Below are 15349 nucleotides of genomic sequence, written 5' to 3'. Positions count from 1 at the left end.
CCTCTTCATGGTTTGTCTGATGATTGCAGAATTCTGTAGTTTATTAAAATATGGTTGTATTTTACTATGTTAATAGGTCATAGGGTATTCAACATTACTACATATTATGGAAAAAGCTAGATATCTTGCATTTACAGGCATATTTATCATTTCCATTTGAAACATCATCACAGCTGTCTTTATAATACCTGGGATGTATCTCAGGTGATGAGTTTAAACACACTCCATTTAAAGCAACATTTGTTAATGGATAAACATTTTGTTTATATCTCACCTGTTATTAAAATCAATATTAGTACAGTATGTGGTTAAAGTGGTGATAACAGGAAACTCTACTGTGGTTTTACATACTGTAGGAACTTTCTGTACGCAATGTATAACTGCAGTAAGGACCCAGCATTTATCCTGTCTGTATGCATGTACAGTGCAAGAGGTGTAACTGTCTGTGTTCCTGTGTAACACTACAATAGATGACATTGGGCCTGATTCATCAAGGATCGCAGTTGCAAAGAAGCATGCAATCGGTCGATTGTTGCATTCTGTGCATGCGTATGCATCACAGTGTGTGCGCGAACTAGCAATTGCGATGGGAACTACGTTTGCAGGGGCTACGCAGACCCAGAGCAGAGTGACTGACAGGAAGTGCCGTTTATGGGTGGTGATGGGTGGGTGGTTGGGCGAACGCAGGCGTGCCAATGCGTTTGAATGCCGTTGCAGGGGCGTGCATGAATTATCCGCTGTGTGGCCATAAGCGGCCCTAGCACTGATAGCATGCATGGCGGTTAGCAATTTCTGAGTAAGGTCAGGACTTGTGCAAGTGTGCATATGGGTCCGATGTTACTCGATGTTACCGATGGTTTCGCTATGTTCCCCTAGTATACGGATGTGAGTAAGGGGAAGTGGGCATCCCTATATCTGGCTGCGTTCGCAATGTGATTGCACACAATTAAATAGCACCGCTGATATTAGCAAGTGCAGTGTGTGTGTATAAGCAGAATAGGGTTCTGTAGTGAATCAGGCCTATAGTTCATAGATCAGGGACACCAGTGTTTACACTGCTTGCAACCTCCTTTATATAGGATGAACGCTGGATTCCTGGTAACATAGACAAGACATTTTCATGGCTCTTTTATGTTTTACAATTACTAGCTGATATCATAAGCTCTTGCTGGTACTTGTAATTAGGGATGAAATAAATTTAGGGTTTTGTTCAGAGTTTTTAGTAAAAATGACATTTGGCTGAATCCCTAGTATTCTGCAAACTAAATCCTTATCTTAAATTCCCTGAGGTTTTAGTGTATAGGAGGACACTGTTATCTGTTCAAGTATCTAACATAACATTGTAACTACTTGACTCCTCCTGCTTAATTTTAAGCGCAAATTAGGTTTCCGATACAGGGGTTAAGTATCAAACAGTGAAAAGAGTGGAGGAGTGGACCAGTGAAAATATTGCCCATAGCAACCAATCAGCTTTCAGGAAGCATTTTTCAAGTCCATTCTATAAAATGACAGGTAGATGTTGAATGGTTGCTGTAGGCAACGTCTCCACTGGGCCACTTCTCTACACTACTTGAAATCTTAAAATAAGGATTTTTGCACACCTAATTTAAACACTTATAAGTCAGTAGGTTGATTTACATGACATTTTGATCGCTGGCTATAAAACCTAGCTAATGACAGTACAAACATTGCTACTATAATGTCTGTATGGAAATGCTCCAGTCATCCTAGTTTACATTGAGAATCATTTCTGAAGTATCCATTTGCAATTTGTCTGGATTTGGCCTGAACCACCCCCAATGACATCACATGCTGATTCAGAGGAGGACACAATGCAGATATTTGGTCAGTTGAGCGATTATTTGCTACTGCGCATGCATGTAAAGTCCTGAAAGCCCCTAAGACGGATGCTCTCCCCTGAGTGTGCACAGAAACCGCTGTTGCTTATGGAGGCACTGGCATTAGAACCGGCTAGGCAACACCATGGGAGTTCCTGGACGGCATCTGGGATGTGGCCTGAAGTGAACGCAATAAAAGAAAGTCTCATGGGTGTGTTATGGGAGTGTCATGGGTGAATAAGTGAACACGGCTTTGTTCCCAAACGCAGAGCCGCAGCGACAGGGCCAAATTTACAGGAATTTCAGGAGGAAACACTGCACCAGCCATAGTCTGGTGCATGTGTCGATGGTGAAAGTCAATGGTAGGGCGTTTGGAACCACCGGATTTGCGCACTCCACGGGCATTGAAAGTTTGCGTCTCAGGGCTTGCAGAGTACGGTGCACCCTAGTACACAAGGGGAAGGCTGGAACTAGATTATCGCCACTGCAACTCCGCAAAAAGTCGCAGTTGTGGTGGCATTAGCGTCCAAATCTGAATCAGGCCCCCTGCCGTCCTTGGTCTCAAGTCTGGTCTGGAGCAGCTCAGTACACTGAGAGGCCAGAGATTAGATCCAACGTAAATGATATGTGATATTGCTGTTGAAGATAGTTTAAAGTACTGTAGCTTGCTGAGAAAGTGGTCAGTTTTTGTAATAGGATGGCCCCATGTGCTTTGACCATTATGTATGTTTCTACAAATAAAGAGGGATGAGTGGAGGGTCTCTAGATGGAGGGAAAAGGTAAGTCCTTGAAGACTTGTGTAGCAGGATGAATAAATACAGATGCACAAATAAATTGAAGTGCTAATGTTTGAAATACCACACAAAATTAATAAATATGAAAAGTTTATTAATATTTTTATATACGATGAGTAACACTGAGTGCTACAGGTTAAAATAGCAACTAGCCTTTTAAAAGAAGATTTCAGAAACATTGTAACAGATTGTTTTCAGTGCAATGTGGCTCACTGGGTGTAATTAAAACACCTGTTAATCATTGAGTTGATTACTTTAGCTATTTAAAACCCTAACATAGCCCAGTGAACAATACCTTCCGATGAAACCGGGACGCTTGAACCTGGAGAAACGCGTCAAGGACCTTCACATTAGTGCTCTTGCTGACCATTTGGATCACTACTATTACTTATCTACCCAGTGCCTATTTAGCAAGTATGTAGCTGCAGGACAAGCTCATATTGGCACACCTTGGATGTGGATCCAGGCTGGACTTACTTTCTACCCAGCGCACACAATCGTTTGACTGTTACACTGTGGGACACCACTCCCGGCTATTACACCTTCAGGAGCCGGAATACTATACAAATGCACCCATAGAAGCTGGAGCGGCTGCTCGCTTCTTACGAATCCAGGTGCCCTGGCAGCCGTACGGAGTCTGAGACCTGTCCACAGAAGTCGGATGTCTATTCTTTTGCTCCCGATGCCTGAAACACCTCGGTGACCAGCTAACAGACCCCCGCTGACGAGCGGCGAGTGTCTCTACACAATCGGAGTGGTGAACATCCCAATATAAATAACAAACAAACTTGTGTGTGCAATCATACTGCATATAGCAGCCCTTTATATTCATTAAAGGAATGGTCAACATTTGGCCACTGTGAACCATCCTTTGTGACATTTATATATCAACAAGCATTTCTATACGGGACTTTTATTGAACCATATAACATCTATGGATATACGGTGTATGTTACCCCAGTCATATTGAGTGAGCACCTATGTGACATCTTAATACTGAAACTTCATATGTTGAATATATTGTTGTTTTTAATAAACTTTTCATATTTATTAATTTTGTGTGGTATTTCAAACATTAGCACTTCAATTTATTTGTGCATTTGTTGTTGTGTTTAGCCGGATTTGCAGATCCTGTTTATTGAAGGTTGGGAAAGCGCACCTTTTGTTGTTCTTGAATAAATACAGTATATTAGGGAGGGCCTGTAAAACTACCCATAAATGGCAGATCACGGGCCACAACCTAAAATTCCTATTAGTCCCAGAAGTTAGCTGATAATTACTGTCAGTTTTTTTGCTCCAGTCCAGTGTGACCGCACTGATCATCCAAATCATTGCTTAAATGTGCCGCTTAAGAGTAATAATAATAATAATAATAATAATAATAAAGATAGCAACGATAATAATAATAATACTAAAATCTGTTATTTTTTTCTTATTTTTATGCATTCCTTTAGGGGGAACCTGGCCTTTCAGGAGCAAAGGTACATTTGTATGATTTTCCTTTTAAGCTCTAGTGTTTTTTTTATCTATATAAAAAAGAAATGTACACTGAGAATTTGTGCTTTGCTGACACTTGTAGCTATAACTCACTATGCAGTATATCAGGTATAGCATACAGTTTGTGTTTTTATTTCGGTATTATTCAGTATTTAATGTTTTGTGCTTGACTGTGAATAAGACATTTATCTAACATTGTTAAATCCTCTACAGTTTGGAATGACAGGATTTCTAGATTCCATACATAGTCAATTTACCATCATTTTTCTTTGTCGGACCTGTCAATTCAAGTTTCAACAATGTTAATTTGAAGCATATCTGCTGCAAGAGGGTAAAGTCCCACTGTGTGCAGGGGACGATGGATACCCGCTAAGATATTTTTAGCAGCAGCTTATGTAGTTTTCTCTGTGTGATAAACCACTTTGTTCTTACATTTCAAGGATGTTGTTTGATGAGTAAAATAAAGTAAAAGACATGAAAATGTACTTGGACAACAAAATGAATTGATCAATCTCATAGGAGCTAATTTATATTCTTTCCCTTATATCACAACCCACTGTGAGTTATAAAAAAGCTTGGACCGGTCTTTAGGATTGATTTAGGTATTTGACCAGTTTAGTTTTACTAATGTATAGCTGACCAAACTGTTTGAGATTAGTACACACAAAAATAGGGTGAAATTGGTTACAGTTCATATATACGGTACAGTGCAGCATACTTGCCCAATTTTGGTAACTGCGTCCTGCCTACTTCACTAGGATGTGGACTGGATGGAATCGGTATGAAATACTGACAGTTGGGATCCAGGCGGTCAGAATCCCGACGCGAGGATCCCGACAGGGTTAACATACCGACACTTGTTGGTCGGTATGCTAACCCTCCCCCTCTCCCTACCCTAACCATCCCTCTTTGGTGCCTAACCCTAACCACCCCCCCTAGTGACTGAACCTAATCTCCCCCTCCCCTCCCCCTTAGTGCCTAACCCTAACCCTCCCACTAGTGTCTATTCATAAGCCCTAAACCTAACCCTCCCCTCATTAATTACCTTCGGCGTCGGTATTCTGGCACCGGTAATGTAAGCGTCGGAATCCCGACTGCCGGGAGGCCGAACGCATACCGGGCTGGATTTGGGACATCCACCCACTCTTCTGGGGCGTGGGGGACCACCCAAAAAATCAGCAGGATTCTCTTGCACCTTCCGGGAGAGTAGGTAAGTATGCAGTACAGTATGTCCCGATCCAGTGCAGATTTTCAGGTGAATAACGTCTGATGCTGCTATTATGTGACCTATCTCCCAGATTGCTTAGGTTTTTATGGATAAAAGTTTTTTCAAAATATGAAGCACATGTATAAAATACAAAGTACATGTCCAAAAGATAAAAATAAATCTCCTGTCTTCTTGCCCCTTCTTGCCGCTGGCTCCTTATACTGACATTTACTTTTTAATTCTATTTATTAGATAGCTGACTGCAATGACATTAAAATGTAAAGATTCTTACACATACAGTAGGCCTTACCTTTACATGTTTTATGCACATTCTTAAAACCTGTGAAATGTACTTTGACACTGACAGTCCACACGAATAATGTAGTGGACCTGTACACAGGACCTGATTCAGAGCCGTCCGCTAAGGCGCGATCGCTCGCTGCCGGGCGATTGTTGCTCAGTGCGCATGCGTATAAGTCGCAGTGCACGTGCGCAAGCCAGTCTCAGTGATGGGGAAACATGCGCTTGTAGTACACAGACTGCCCGCTAATTTGAGTGACAGATAGTGCCGTTTGTGGGTGGTGACAGGGGAAGGTGCTTGTAAACGGGGGAGTGGTGTTGCGGACGCAGGCGTGTCAGGCTGACAGAACGCTGTTTAAAGGGCGTGTATAATTAGCAAAGTAGCCTCATTGTACACGTCACCTGTATGAATTGCAGCCAGCACTGATTGCAGTGCTTGCGGCGGGGTATGGCTCCCTCAAGGGCTGCGAGCTGCTCTGATGGCTCTCAATGTTACGGATTAATTCAACAATTCCAGGAGATGACGTGTGTTGCAAGGGGAAAGGGGGCGTCTTTATACACTAGCGAGCGCTCAGTACCGTAGCTCGCTAAGACATAGAGGGCGTCCTTACGCCACGCAGTGCGAGCGTGGAATTTGAATATCCGGCCCCTTTTTGCCAGCGAGCAGCGCATCTTGCGAGCAGGTCTGAATGAGCTCCACAGGCTTTCTGACAAGCATACACTTCATTACAACATTGTGTGCAGCATTCAGGAGTGTTAACACTTAGTAAAATACAGTGGTGTTGTGTGGGAACTCATGAAGTACATAATCCACTATGCTGCAAGAATGCGTTACAGTAAATGGTTTTGTCTATGCTTTTCAATACAGATGTGTCCTCATACATCTAGGCTCAATACGCCACGCAGCACGACTTGCCTGGCGTGAGTAAGCCGCCAGGTCCCGTGCTACTTTGCTAGCGTTCTGCGTCCTTTTTTCGCCGGAAATGAGTCTAAGGGCCATATTCAATTTGAGGCGAAAACCCGTCATTTTCGCCTATTATCTTTTTCCCCGTATTCAATTATATTGACTTTTCGCCGGTGTGAAAAGTCAATGTAAAACAAACGGGGACAAATGTGCAGATTTGGGGTTTAGGGGTGCAAGCTTAAAAACAATAGCCTGCACCCCTGGAAAAGCCCCCTAAATAAAATGTGTGTCAATAAAAATAAAAAAATATAAAAACGGGACACCCCAAAAAAAAATTTTCAAGTTTGGGGTTAAAAAAAAAAAAAAGTGGGAAAAATCCTAATGTACCATAATAGATTCCAGAGGGGTTCCAACAGGGGTGTATCTATAATGGGTGCAGGGTGTGCGTGGAACATGGGGGGGGCCGCACCGCACACCCTGCACCCATAATATTACTTACCTCCGGAGTCCCACGTCGGCGCGGGCGTTCGGCGCTGTAAAACGACTGGAAAATGCCCGCGGTGGCCATTTTCCCATCGTTTGCGCATGCGCAGTACAGGGAAAATGGCCACCCTGTGCATACACTATAGACTATAGGCACACTCTAGTGCCCAGAGTCTATAACTCCGGCGCTGGCCGCGCACAGCTCAGTGCGCTGCTAGCCGCCGGGTGGAGAGGAGGGGGCCCATGTCAGAGACTGCACACGGGCCCCCTACTCTCTAGAAACGCCCCTGGGTTCCAAAGTATGCGGCAGGTATTTTCTTCATTGCGGGGAGTAGTGGCAGGTGCATTTTTGAAGAATTTTTTAAAATCATTTTAGGGACTTAAAAATATGCTTGCCCCAATTTTCATGTACCCCAAATTTGATGGGCATAGTTATTTTTCCCAAAAAAATTTGCTAAATGCTCTTCTGCATCACCTTCTTCAAAGCATTTATGCACCTGCAAAACTGTGGTATCCATAGTGATCCCCCATTTATAGACATCTTTAGGGGGGGTCACAGGATGATTTCTCAAAAATTCCTGTTTTTTTTCGCCGATCCACGTTTCACCAGGTCCCGTGTTCGCGTCCTTTTAAATTGAATACGGGGAATATTGGGCACGCGCGCGATACTTTTCCGCCTGGAAAACTGGCGAAGGAGGCAAAAAGTCCAACAGGCAAAAAGTCTGGACTTTTGGCCTCAAATTGAATACGGGCCTAAGTCGTAATGCAATGCAATTAGAACGCAACAGCAGACTGTGCTGATTAATTTGATATGTGACACTTGTGTATCTATCTGTGTGCACCAGAGTCTGTATTGGAACCACAATGGAAATTGGAATGAAAAAAGATGCCCCCGCTACATTGTAGCACTTCGTATACAGACTCAGAGCTCAGTCGCACACAGATATACAAGTGCCGCATATCAAATTAATCAGCGCGGTCTGCTGGTGTGTCCTAGTCACATTGCGACTTCAGGCGGTATTCAATTAGTTTTGCATCCGCGATAAAGTTTTACATGCCGGACTTTTCACCTACATTGCGTATTTTAGCGGCGGAAACTTATCGTGCATGTACCTGCTATTCGCCCTATTCAATGCCAAAAGACGCGCAAACGGCAACATGCGAAGTCAGAACAGGCGGAAAGTGGTGTCAGAATCGGGGAAATCAACCTGAACCCCCCAAAAAGATGCAGAAACATTGGGGATCAATGTAGTAGTGCCCGATTAGTCCTAATAAAACAGTTTGGGGTACTTAAGTTGGTACAATTGCCTCTAATTAGCATCTTTGCACAAGTGGTGAAGAATGGCATAAAGCAGTATTTTTTGGTGAAAATAAGTAGTCCTGCCAAATTTGGGGTACCTGAGAATGGGTGCAAGCATATTTTAATGTTTCTAAAGTGAAGTATTAATAAAAGTGAAATTCCTCCCTCATAAAAGCACCTGCAATCCCCAAAACAGTTGACCCCTTCTTAGAGCACCCCCAGAACCTTATTCCGCTAGTTTGCGAAGTTGTCCCCCCACTTTGTGCTTTTTAGCCGCCAAATTCAAAGTACTTTTTTGGGGTGTTCTTAGTTTTTTTCCTGGAATTTTTATTACACAGTTGTCCTTTGGGGGGCTGTCCCCAGGGTTCTGAGTGGTTCCCCCACCTTTGCACCCCAAAATAAACATTTTGCACTTCTTTTCTCCTGCTATTCAGAGGCGAATCTTTTTCGCCTATTACATTGCATTGACTTTCTGCGTACGCGAAAAGCGGATGGAATTGAATACGGAGAGAAGTTTCCGACAGTCGAAAAGACGCAATTGGCGATATATTTTCGAGGATCTCTGCTTTTCGCTTCTAATTGAATACGGGCCTTAGATACTTTTTTTGCAAAAAAAAATACAAAAAAAGACGCCCGGCGCTAGCAGAGTCTTACGGGACATGGCGCGCCGAGAGTGGCCTAGTAACACAACTGCAGCAAAGATTTATAAGGACACATCTGTAGTGTTGTTTTTCAATCTCTGTGTGTATGAGCCGTAACAAGAGTTTATTATTTTCTGTAGCATATTATATTACTAAAATAATCTTTTATTTATATAGCATTTCATTATTTTGAAGCACTGTACACTGAAGGGATCACACACACAAATTACATACGACATGAAATAGAACATAATAAGGGCCACGCCAGTGGCGGAACTCCCGGAGACAATGGAGTCATTTGCCGCCGGGCGTCAGCCCTGAAGGGGGCACCTGGCTTCATTGTCCCCGGGAGCTGCATGGAGGAGCGCCGCTGATCGGCGCTCCACCTCCATTGGCGTAACTACGGAGGGTGCAAGGGGTGCGTCACACCCCCTGCACCCTCCATTTGCCGGGCGCCCGCTGAGTGTGTTACCAGCGAGCGCCCGGCTCCTATTCAAACCCCCGGCGGCAGCCGGAGGACGGAGCTACCTCCGTCTTCCGGGTCCCGCAGTGCACTATGGGAGTGACGTCATTACGTCACTCCCATAGTGCCGAGGAGCGGACGCCGGGGATGGACGGCAGCAGCACTGGAGCGGGGATAAAGGTAAGTGTTTTTTTTTTGTGTGTGTGTGCGCGCGCGGTGGGGGCCATCACTACTGGGGGTAACTACAGGGGCCTCACTACTGGGGGTAACTACAGGGGCCTCACTACTGGGGGTAACTACAGGGGCCTCACTACTGGGGGTAACTACAGGGTGCTCACTACTGGGGGCAACTACAGGGGCCTCAGTACTGGGGGTAACTACAGGGGCCTCACTACTGGGGGCAACTACAGGGGCTCACTACAGGGGCCTCACTACTGGGGGCAACTACAGGGGCCTCACTACTGGGGGCAACTACAGGGGGCTCACTACTGGGGGCATCTACCGGGGGCTCACTACTGGAGGTACTGCATAGGGGGACCATTATTGGGGAGCACTACATAGGCGGGCACTGCATAGGGGGACCACTACTGGGGGCATTATACAAAAGGAACTGCGTAAGGGGGGCGGCGGCAGCTGGGGCTGGCATAGGTGCTGGGAGGTGGTACATTTTAGTTTGTGGGGGGGGGGGGCACCAACATTTATCTTGCCTCGACACCTGGGATGAAGTTACGCCACTGGGACACGCCCAGATGATGTTATAATCTAAAGAGTCATGGGGAAAACATGATTCAGTTAATACAGCACTTGCCCCCTAGGTCAACCTCGGAAAGCTGGCATCGGGAAATCGACAAGTGTGAAATGCTCCTTAAAGCATTTCACGTGCCCCATTGTACAACTATAAACATTATAGTTAATCATCATGCTTACAGTTCTACTACCGGCACCCATGAAATGCTTTAAGGAGCATTTCACACTTGTTGACATCCCAGTGGTCCACATACTGCTTGTCGACATTACAAATGTTGAAAAGATGTATGTATCCGGGTACTGCAAAGCAGCATTATAAGCCTCTAGCAGTAAAGAAGCCATTAGTGGCTGGCATTTCTGTGCAGCTACTAGCAATGTGGTGTGGTTGGGATGAACTGAAGTCAGTGGTTGTTTTCTAGTTCACAAAACAGAAGCAATGTTCTCCAAAAATATACTCTACAATATATTGTACTTGTGTTATTACACTTGTGTAAACTGTCTTCAAGAACCAGGCACCAGGTTCTTGTCTTGCATGCTGGATGTGATTGTCATTATCTATACAGATATAAAATTACAGTAAAGCACCCTGGTTTTCCAGTGTAAAAATTACTGTATTAAATACAAACATGAGACATTGGTACCTAATAAAGTAGATTTCCTTTCCTTATCTTTGGTGCGGTGACTCACACAGTGATTTTTTCGACTTTTACCCTTTTGTAGTACTCTGCAATTTTATCACACATTTGTTAATTGTTGAGGAAAACAACAATTTGCCTGTTTCATATTTATATGCAGGGTGACAAGGGTGACACTGGTAATGCACTTGGTGGAGTTAAAGGAGAACCTGGTAATCCAGGCCTGCCAGGACTTCTGGGACCAAAGGTTCGTATGTGTGCATGTGTGTGTATATATATACATATATATATATATATATATATATATATATATATAGACCTTTCAGCTTCACATGCTCAATAGTCAATACATTTAAGGGCATTAAAAAATGTAGGGAATCTTTCATTTAGATTGTCATGTTTTTTTTCTTTAATTTGTGGGTAATTGTTAAAAATGTGTTTATTCAAATTGAAAATATTTCCGTTGTTGTTGTTGCTGTTGCCGTTATTCTCGTAAGAACTGAAATGATACAAATATGTACTTACTTTTAATTTATTTTTTAAATACACATCTATATGAAACTTTATTTAGAAATATCCAAGTATCAACAAAATTGCTGTTGTTGCTCTTATTATATTACTATTATTATTTTCTGTGCTTGGACATGTTTTCACCAAAAAAAGTAAATCTCTTATTTTTTTTGCAGCAATTCTGAACTAATGCCTGCCCTGGTTGGCATATGTACCCTCTAGTGGCTGCATCTAAATGCATGAACTATAGCAAGATAATAAAGTTCAGTGCTTTTTTCTGATTGAATTCAATGGTACTGAGTACCGCCATATTTTTTGCTAATTTTTAACTAATTCCAAAACAGGAAGAAATCAGTGAAACAATAAAACATAAAAATAAACTAAGCAGCTAAAGACTTGTCAAGAGTATGTAAGCAACTATAAATTTTGTACCAACTTGAAACACTAGGAGAGTACTGTTACCTTTTTGTGTAGTACCTGTACCATTTTTAATGTATAAAAAAGTACTGATAAAGTTTTGATAAAGTTTAGGATTTAAAAAAATAAAAAATGTGTTGACTAGTTTATTCCACAAAATAAAAAAAATAAAGAATTAAATCCATGATAGACTCAGGGGTCTTTGGCTTCCAAACCTCTGGGGAAAAGCTGGGTCTAACTGCATACTTTGCCATTTGGTAAATTGTCAGTTAAACGATTCATATTTTACTTTAGATCACAGAAAAATAATTTCTATGAATAAAATTCACTATGTAGCATTACACAACCTCTATCAGATATAAATCACTTTGATCAGGTCTGGAAGATCTTGTTAGTATGAACACAAAGAGCCAGGATGTAGTAGAAGCTTTGTGATAGACAGGTCTAATTTTTTTTCCATTTCTTTGAAGGCCAAATGTGACAAACTGGGCTTTTGTACAGCAGAAAGGAACTCTTTTTTTTCTTTCCTGTTCCTTTTTCATTATTTCTATCATAACACACAAGATGGCAAAGGTCGAAGAACAAAAATAGCTTACTGTACATTTTACATTTGATATCAGGATTGAGTTTGGTGTACATGGGAGCTGTGCTTGTATTTCTGCGTGTGCGAAGGAAAATAGCAAAATGGATTATTAGTTAGGGGGGAAGGAGGCCCACCCTTACAATGACAGCTTTAAGTTGAATTCTAATTAAACATATCGAACACCTCTTAAACAGCTGTTTTATTAACATCCAGATAAAAATCGCAATAAAATCTAAATGTATGCTACACCTATAATCTGCAATAACATCATGGGTTATCTACTCCTTAATAGCACTAGATGTTTCTGCATTTCTGTTGGATTTTTTGGAGCTCACTCTAAAATATATGTGATAAAATAGGAACAATGAGATTGCTAATAGTTGGCCAATTTTGGTTGTCCGAAGCAAAAATTCAAGTAGAGGTGGAGCATGATTCTAATACCTGAACGCGTCATCGTTTATCGGTCACATGGTGCGTCATTCACTTTACATGCTTAACTCCACAAAACTGCCATTAAAGAGAGTAATTGTGTCCGCGTGTTTTGGAGGTGGCTGGATTGCTCTGTATATCTTAAAGAAACCTGCTCCATCTGTAAATTTAATAGTGTGTTGTGCACTTAAAGGAAAGGTGCATGTTTATACATTTTGTGCAGTTTATTGGATATAATGCACCTATTGTTGGAAGTCCCATTTAAGTTTTGGCTGTGCATATAACTTTTTGTATGATTTTAGATAAGGGTTTAAACATGGCTTTTCTGTGTCTCTTGTATAATTGTCTAGGGAGAAGCTGGTGCTGTTGGCCAACCTGGAATTCCAGGCCTGCAGGGTGACAAGGTATGCCTATGTGGTTCGTAACAGAACAATTTATCTGCTTAGTAACTTATACTCCTCTAATTACAACTTAACACCTTAAATACAAACATCTGTGCATACCACCCACTTAACACTGAGATTATTCTACTATAATGATTATTTCCTCACATTGATCCCAATATAAAAAATAACTTTGCACCCCACAGAAGAAATAACTCTGTGGGGAGCAATGTTATTTATTCTGTGGGGAGCAAAGTTATTTCCTCTGTGGGAATCAATGTAATTTCGTCTATGGGAAGCAATGTGTTTTTTGTCCTGTGGGGGGGGGGGGGGGAGACTGATGGTGTACCTTGGAAATTTTAACAGGAAAATAGCGGTTGGTTTTGCTGTCCCTAATTCTATGGTTATGTTAACGTCATTTATATGTTATTTATCTCTGTGGGGCGCAATGTTATTTATCTCTGTGGGGAGCAATGTTATTTATCTCTGTGGGGAGCAATGTTATTTATCTCTGTGGGGGAGCAATGTTATTTATCTCTCTGAGGAGCAATGTTATTTATCTCTGTGGGGAGCAATGTTATTTATCTATGTGGGGTGCAATGTTATGTATCTATATGGGGAGCAATGTTATTTATCTGTGTGGGGAGCAATGTTATTTAGTCTGTGGGGAGCAGAGATAAATAACATTGATCCCCACAGAGTAAATAACTTTGCTCCCCACAGAAAAAAATAATACTACCCTTACCATCATTGGCTGTGACATATTATGTATACCTCTCAACTTTCTGGAATTCAACAGGAATGTCCCTATATTGAGGGCCCTGTCCCACTCTCATAATCGGGACAAATTGTCCCAACCGCCGGACAGTTGGGTGGAATGTCTGTTCACTGCTCTATATAGCGGGATGTCGCACGCAACTTCCAGTGATGGTCTGGTAGCTGGGGGCAGGATATGGATAATGGGTAGCCTATCGCTTTTTAGCACAGGGCACACACCCAGAAGGTATGGTCACACCCCCTCTGTGATGTGTGGCTTCAGACACAGAGATAGTAGGAATTGCTAATAATACAGTACACCGTTCATACACAATACAGTACACGACCATGTACTGTATTGTGTTATTAATAACTAAAAATGTTGCATTTACTATGTAAAAGGGAATTAGCCCAAAAAGCAAAGACAAAACGAAGGTTTTAATTAAGATTAAATCAATATACACAACCTTTGCCTTCCCCTTTAAAAGATCAAATGGGAATATCCTGTATGGCTGCTGACCAACTGCTAATATCCCTATAATAATGAAAATAGATTGAATGGGAGGGGAGGGGAGGGGGGATTACTTAAATGGCTGGTATCCAGATACATTCAGCCAATTGTCATCATCTTCATCAACAGTTACACTTTGCACCAGGGGTCAAGCATCAGCAAGTGATCCGCCTCCAAACAGGCATATATGTGTCTTTCTTGTGGTCAGAATGGGACCCATTTTGCAGAAATATACCCTTGCTGTATTTTCACTATGCTTGCATGCTCCCTCCAACTCTCATTCTGTCCCCCTAAGGAAAATGCACCACAGGCTACATGGGGATAGATGAGCCCCACTTTTACTTTTCATGCAATTATTAATATGTTAAAAAGACAATAAAAATAGATAGGTGTATTAAAGCCCCTAAACTATACATGTTTCCTATTAAAAAGTAAAGCCAGCAATGTTCATGAAAAAGTGATTGCAATTTAGAATGAGGCACAAAGTTCCTTATATCTCACTGATATCACTAGTTTATACATAGTGAATTTACAACATGAATAATGCCTGATTCACAAAATGGCTGCCTCTACAATGTGTAGATACAGGAGCACTTTAAAACAACTATCGCTGAAATCTATCTTGTTTTACAGGGTGTTGCAGGAGCTAAGGGAGAACAAGGCCCTTTTGGACCTCGAGTGAGTAACACTCATTATAATATTGGGTGAAAAACAATATGTGGGCTGTTCAGTAACTCAAGAGTATAAAAATAATTATGTTTATGTTTTATGGTGAAATATTTACATTTACTTTGTAAATCAGTTCTCTGCCATGTGTAAACTAGCAAAATATGAGATTAATGTAAAATATCAGTATACAACGGTGGTTCAATATATAAGGTAGCAAGACCTCTCATTACGTAAATGTATTCAATTCGTACATATACGTATAATCAGTAGTATGGCCTTGGT

General features: G+C 41.9%; 1 protein-coding gene across 9 annotated transcripts in view; it reads left to right on the top strand.

The window, feature by feature from the left end:
- LOC148541905 (uncharacterized) overlaps positions 1 to 15349 on the top strand; it is a 165025-nt gene that overhangs the window by 89349 nt on the left and 60327 nt on the right. For all 9 annotated transcript variants that reach the window (XM_088475402.1, XM_088475437.1, XM_088475446.1 and 6 more), the window contains 4 exons: positions 4087 to 4113; positions 10970 to 11056; positions 13099 to 13152; positions 15032 to 15076. In XM_088475402.1, coding sequence (XP_088331528.1) covers positions 4087 to 4113; positions 10970 to 11056; positions 13099 to 13152; positions 15032 to 15076 — 213 coding nt within the window. The remainder of the gene's footprint in view (positions 1 to 4086; positions 4114 to 10969; positions 11057 to 13098; positions 13153 to 15031; positions 15077 to 15349) is intronic.

The sequence above is a fragment of the Taudactylus pleione genome, unplaced genomic scaffold, assembly GCF_031769625.1.
Source record: "Taudactylus pleione unplaced genomic scaffold, aTauple2 ptg000016l, whole genome shotgun sequence".
Classification (NCBI taxonomy): Eukaryota; Metazoa; Chordata; class Amphibia; order Anura; family Myobatrachidae; genus Taudactylus; species Taudactylus pleione.
This window is presented reverse-complemented; position numbering and strand designations above follow the sequence as displayed.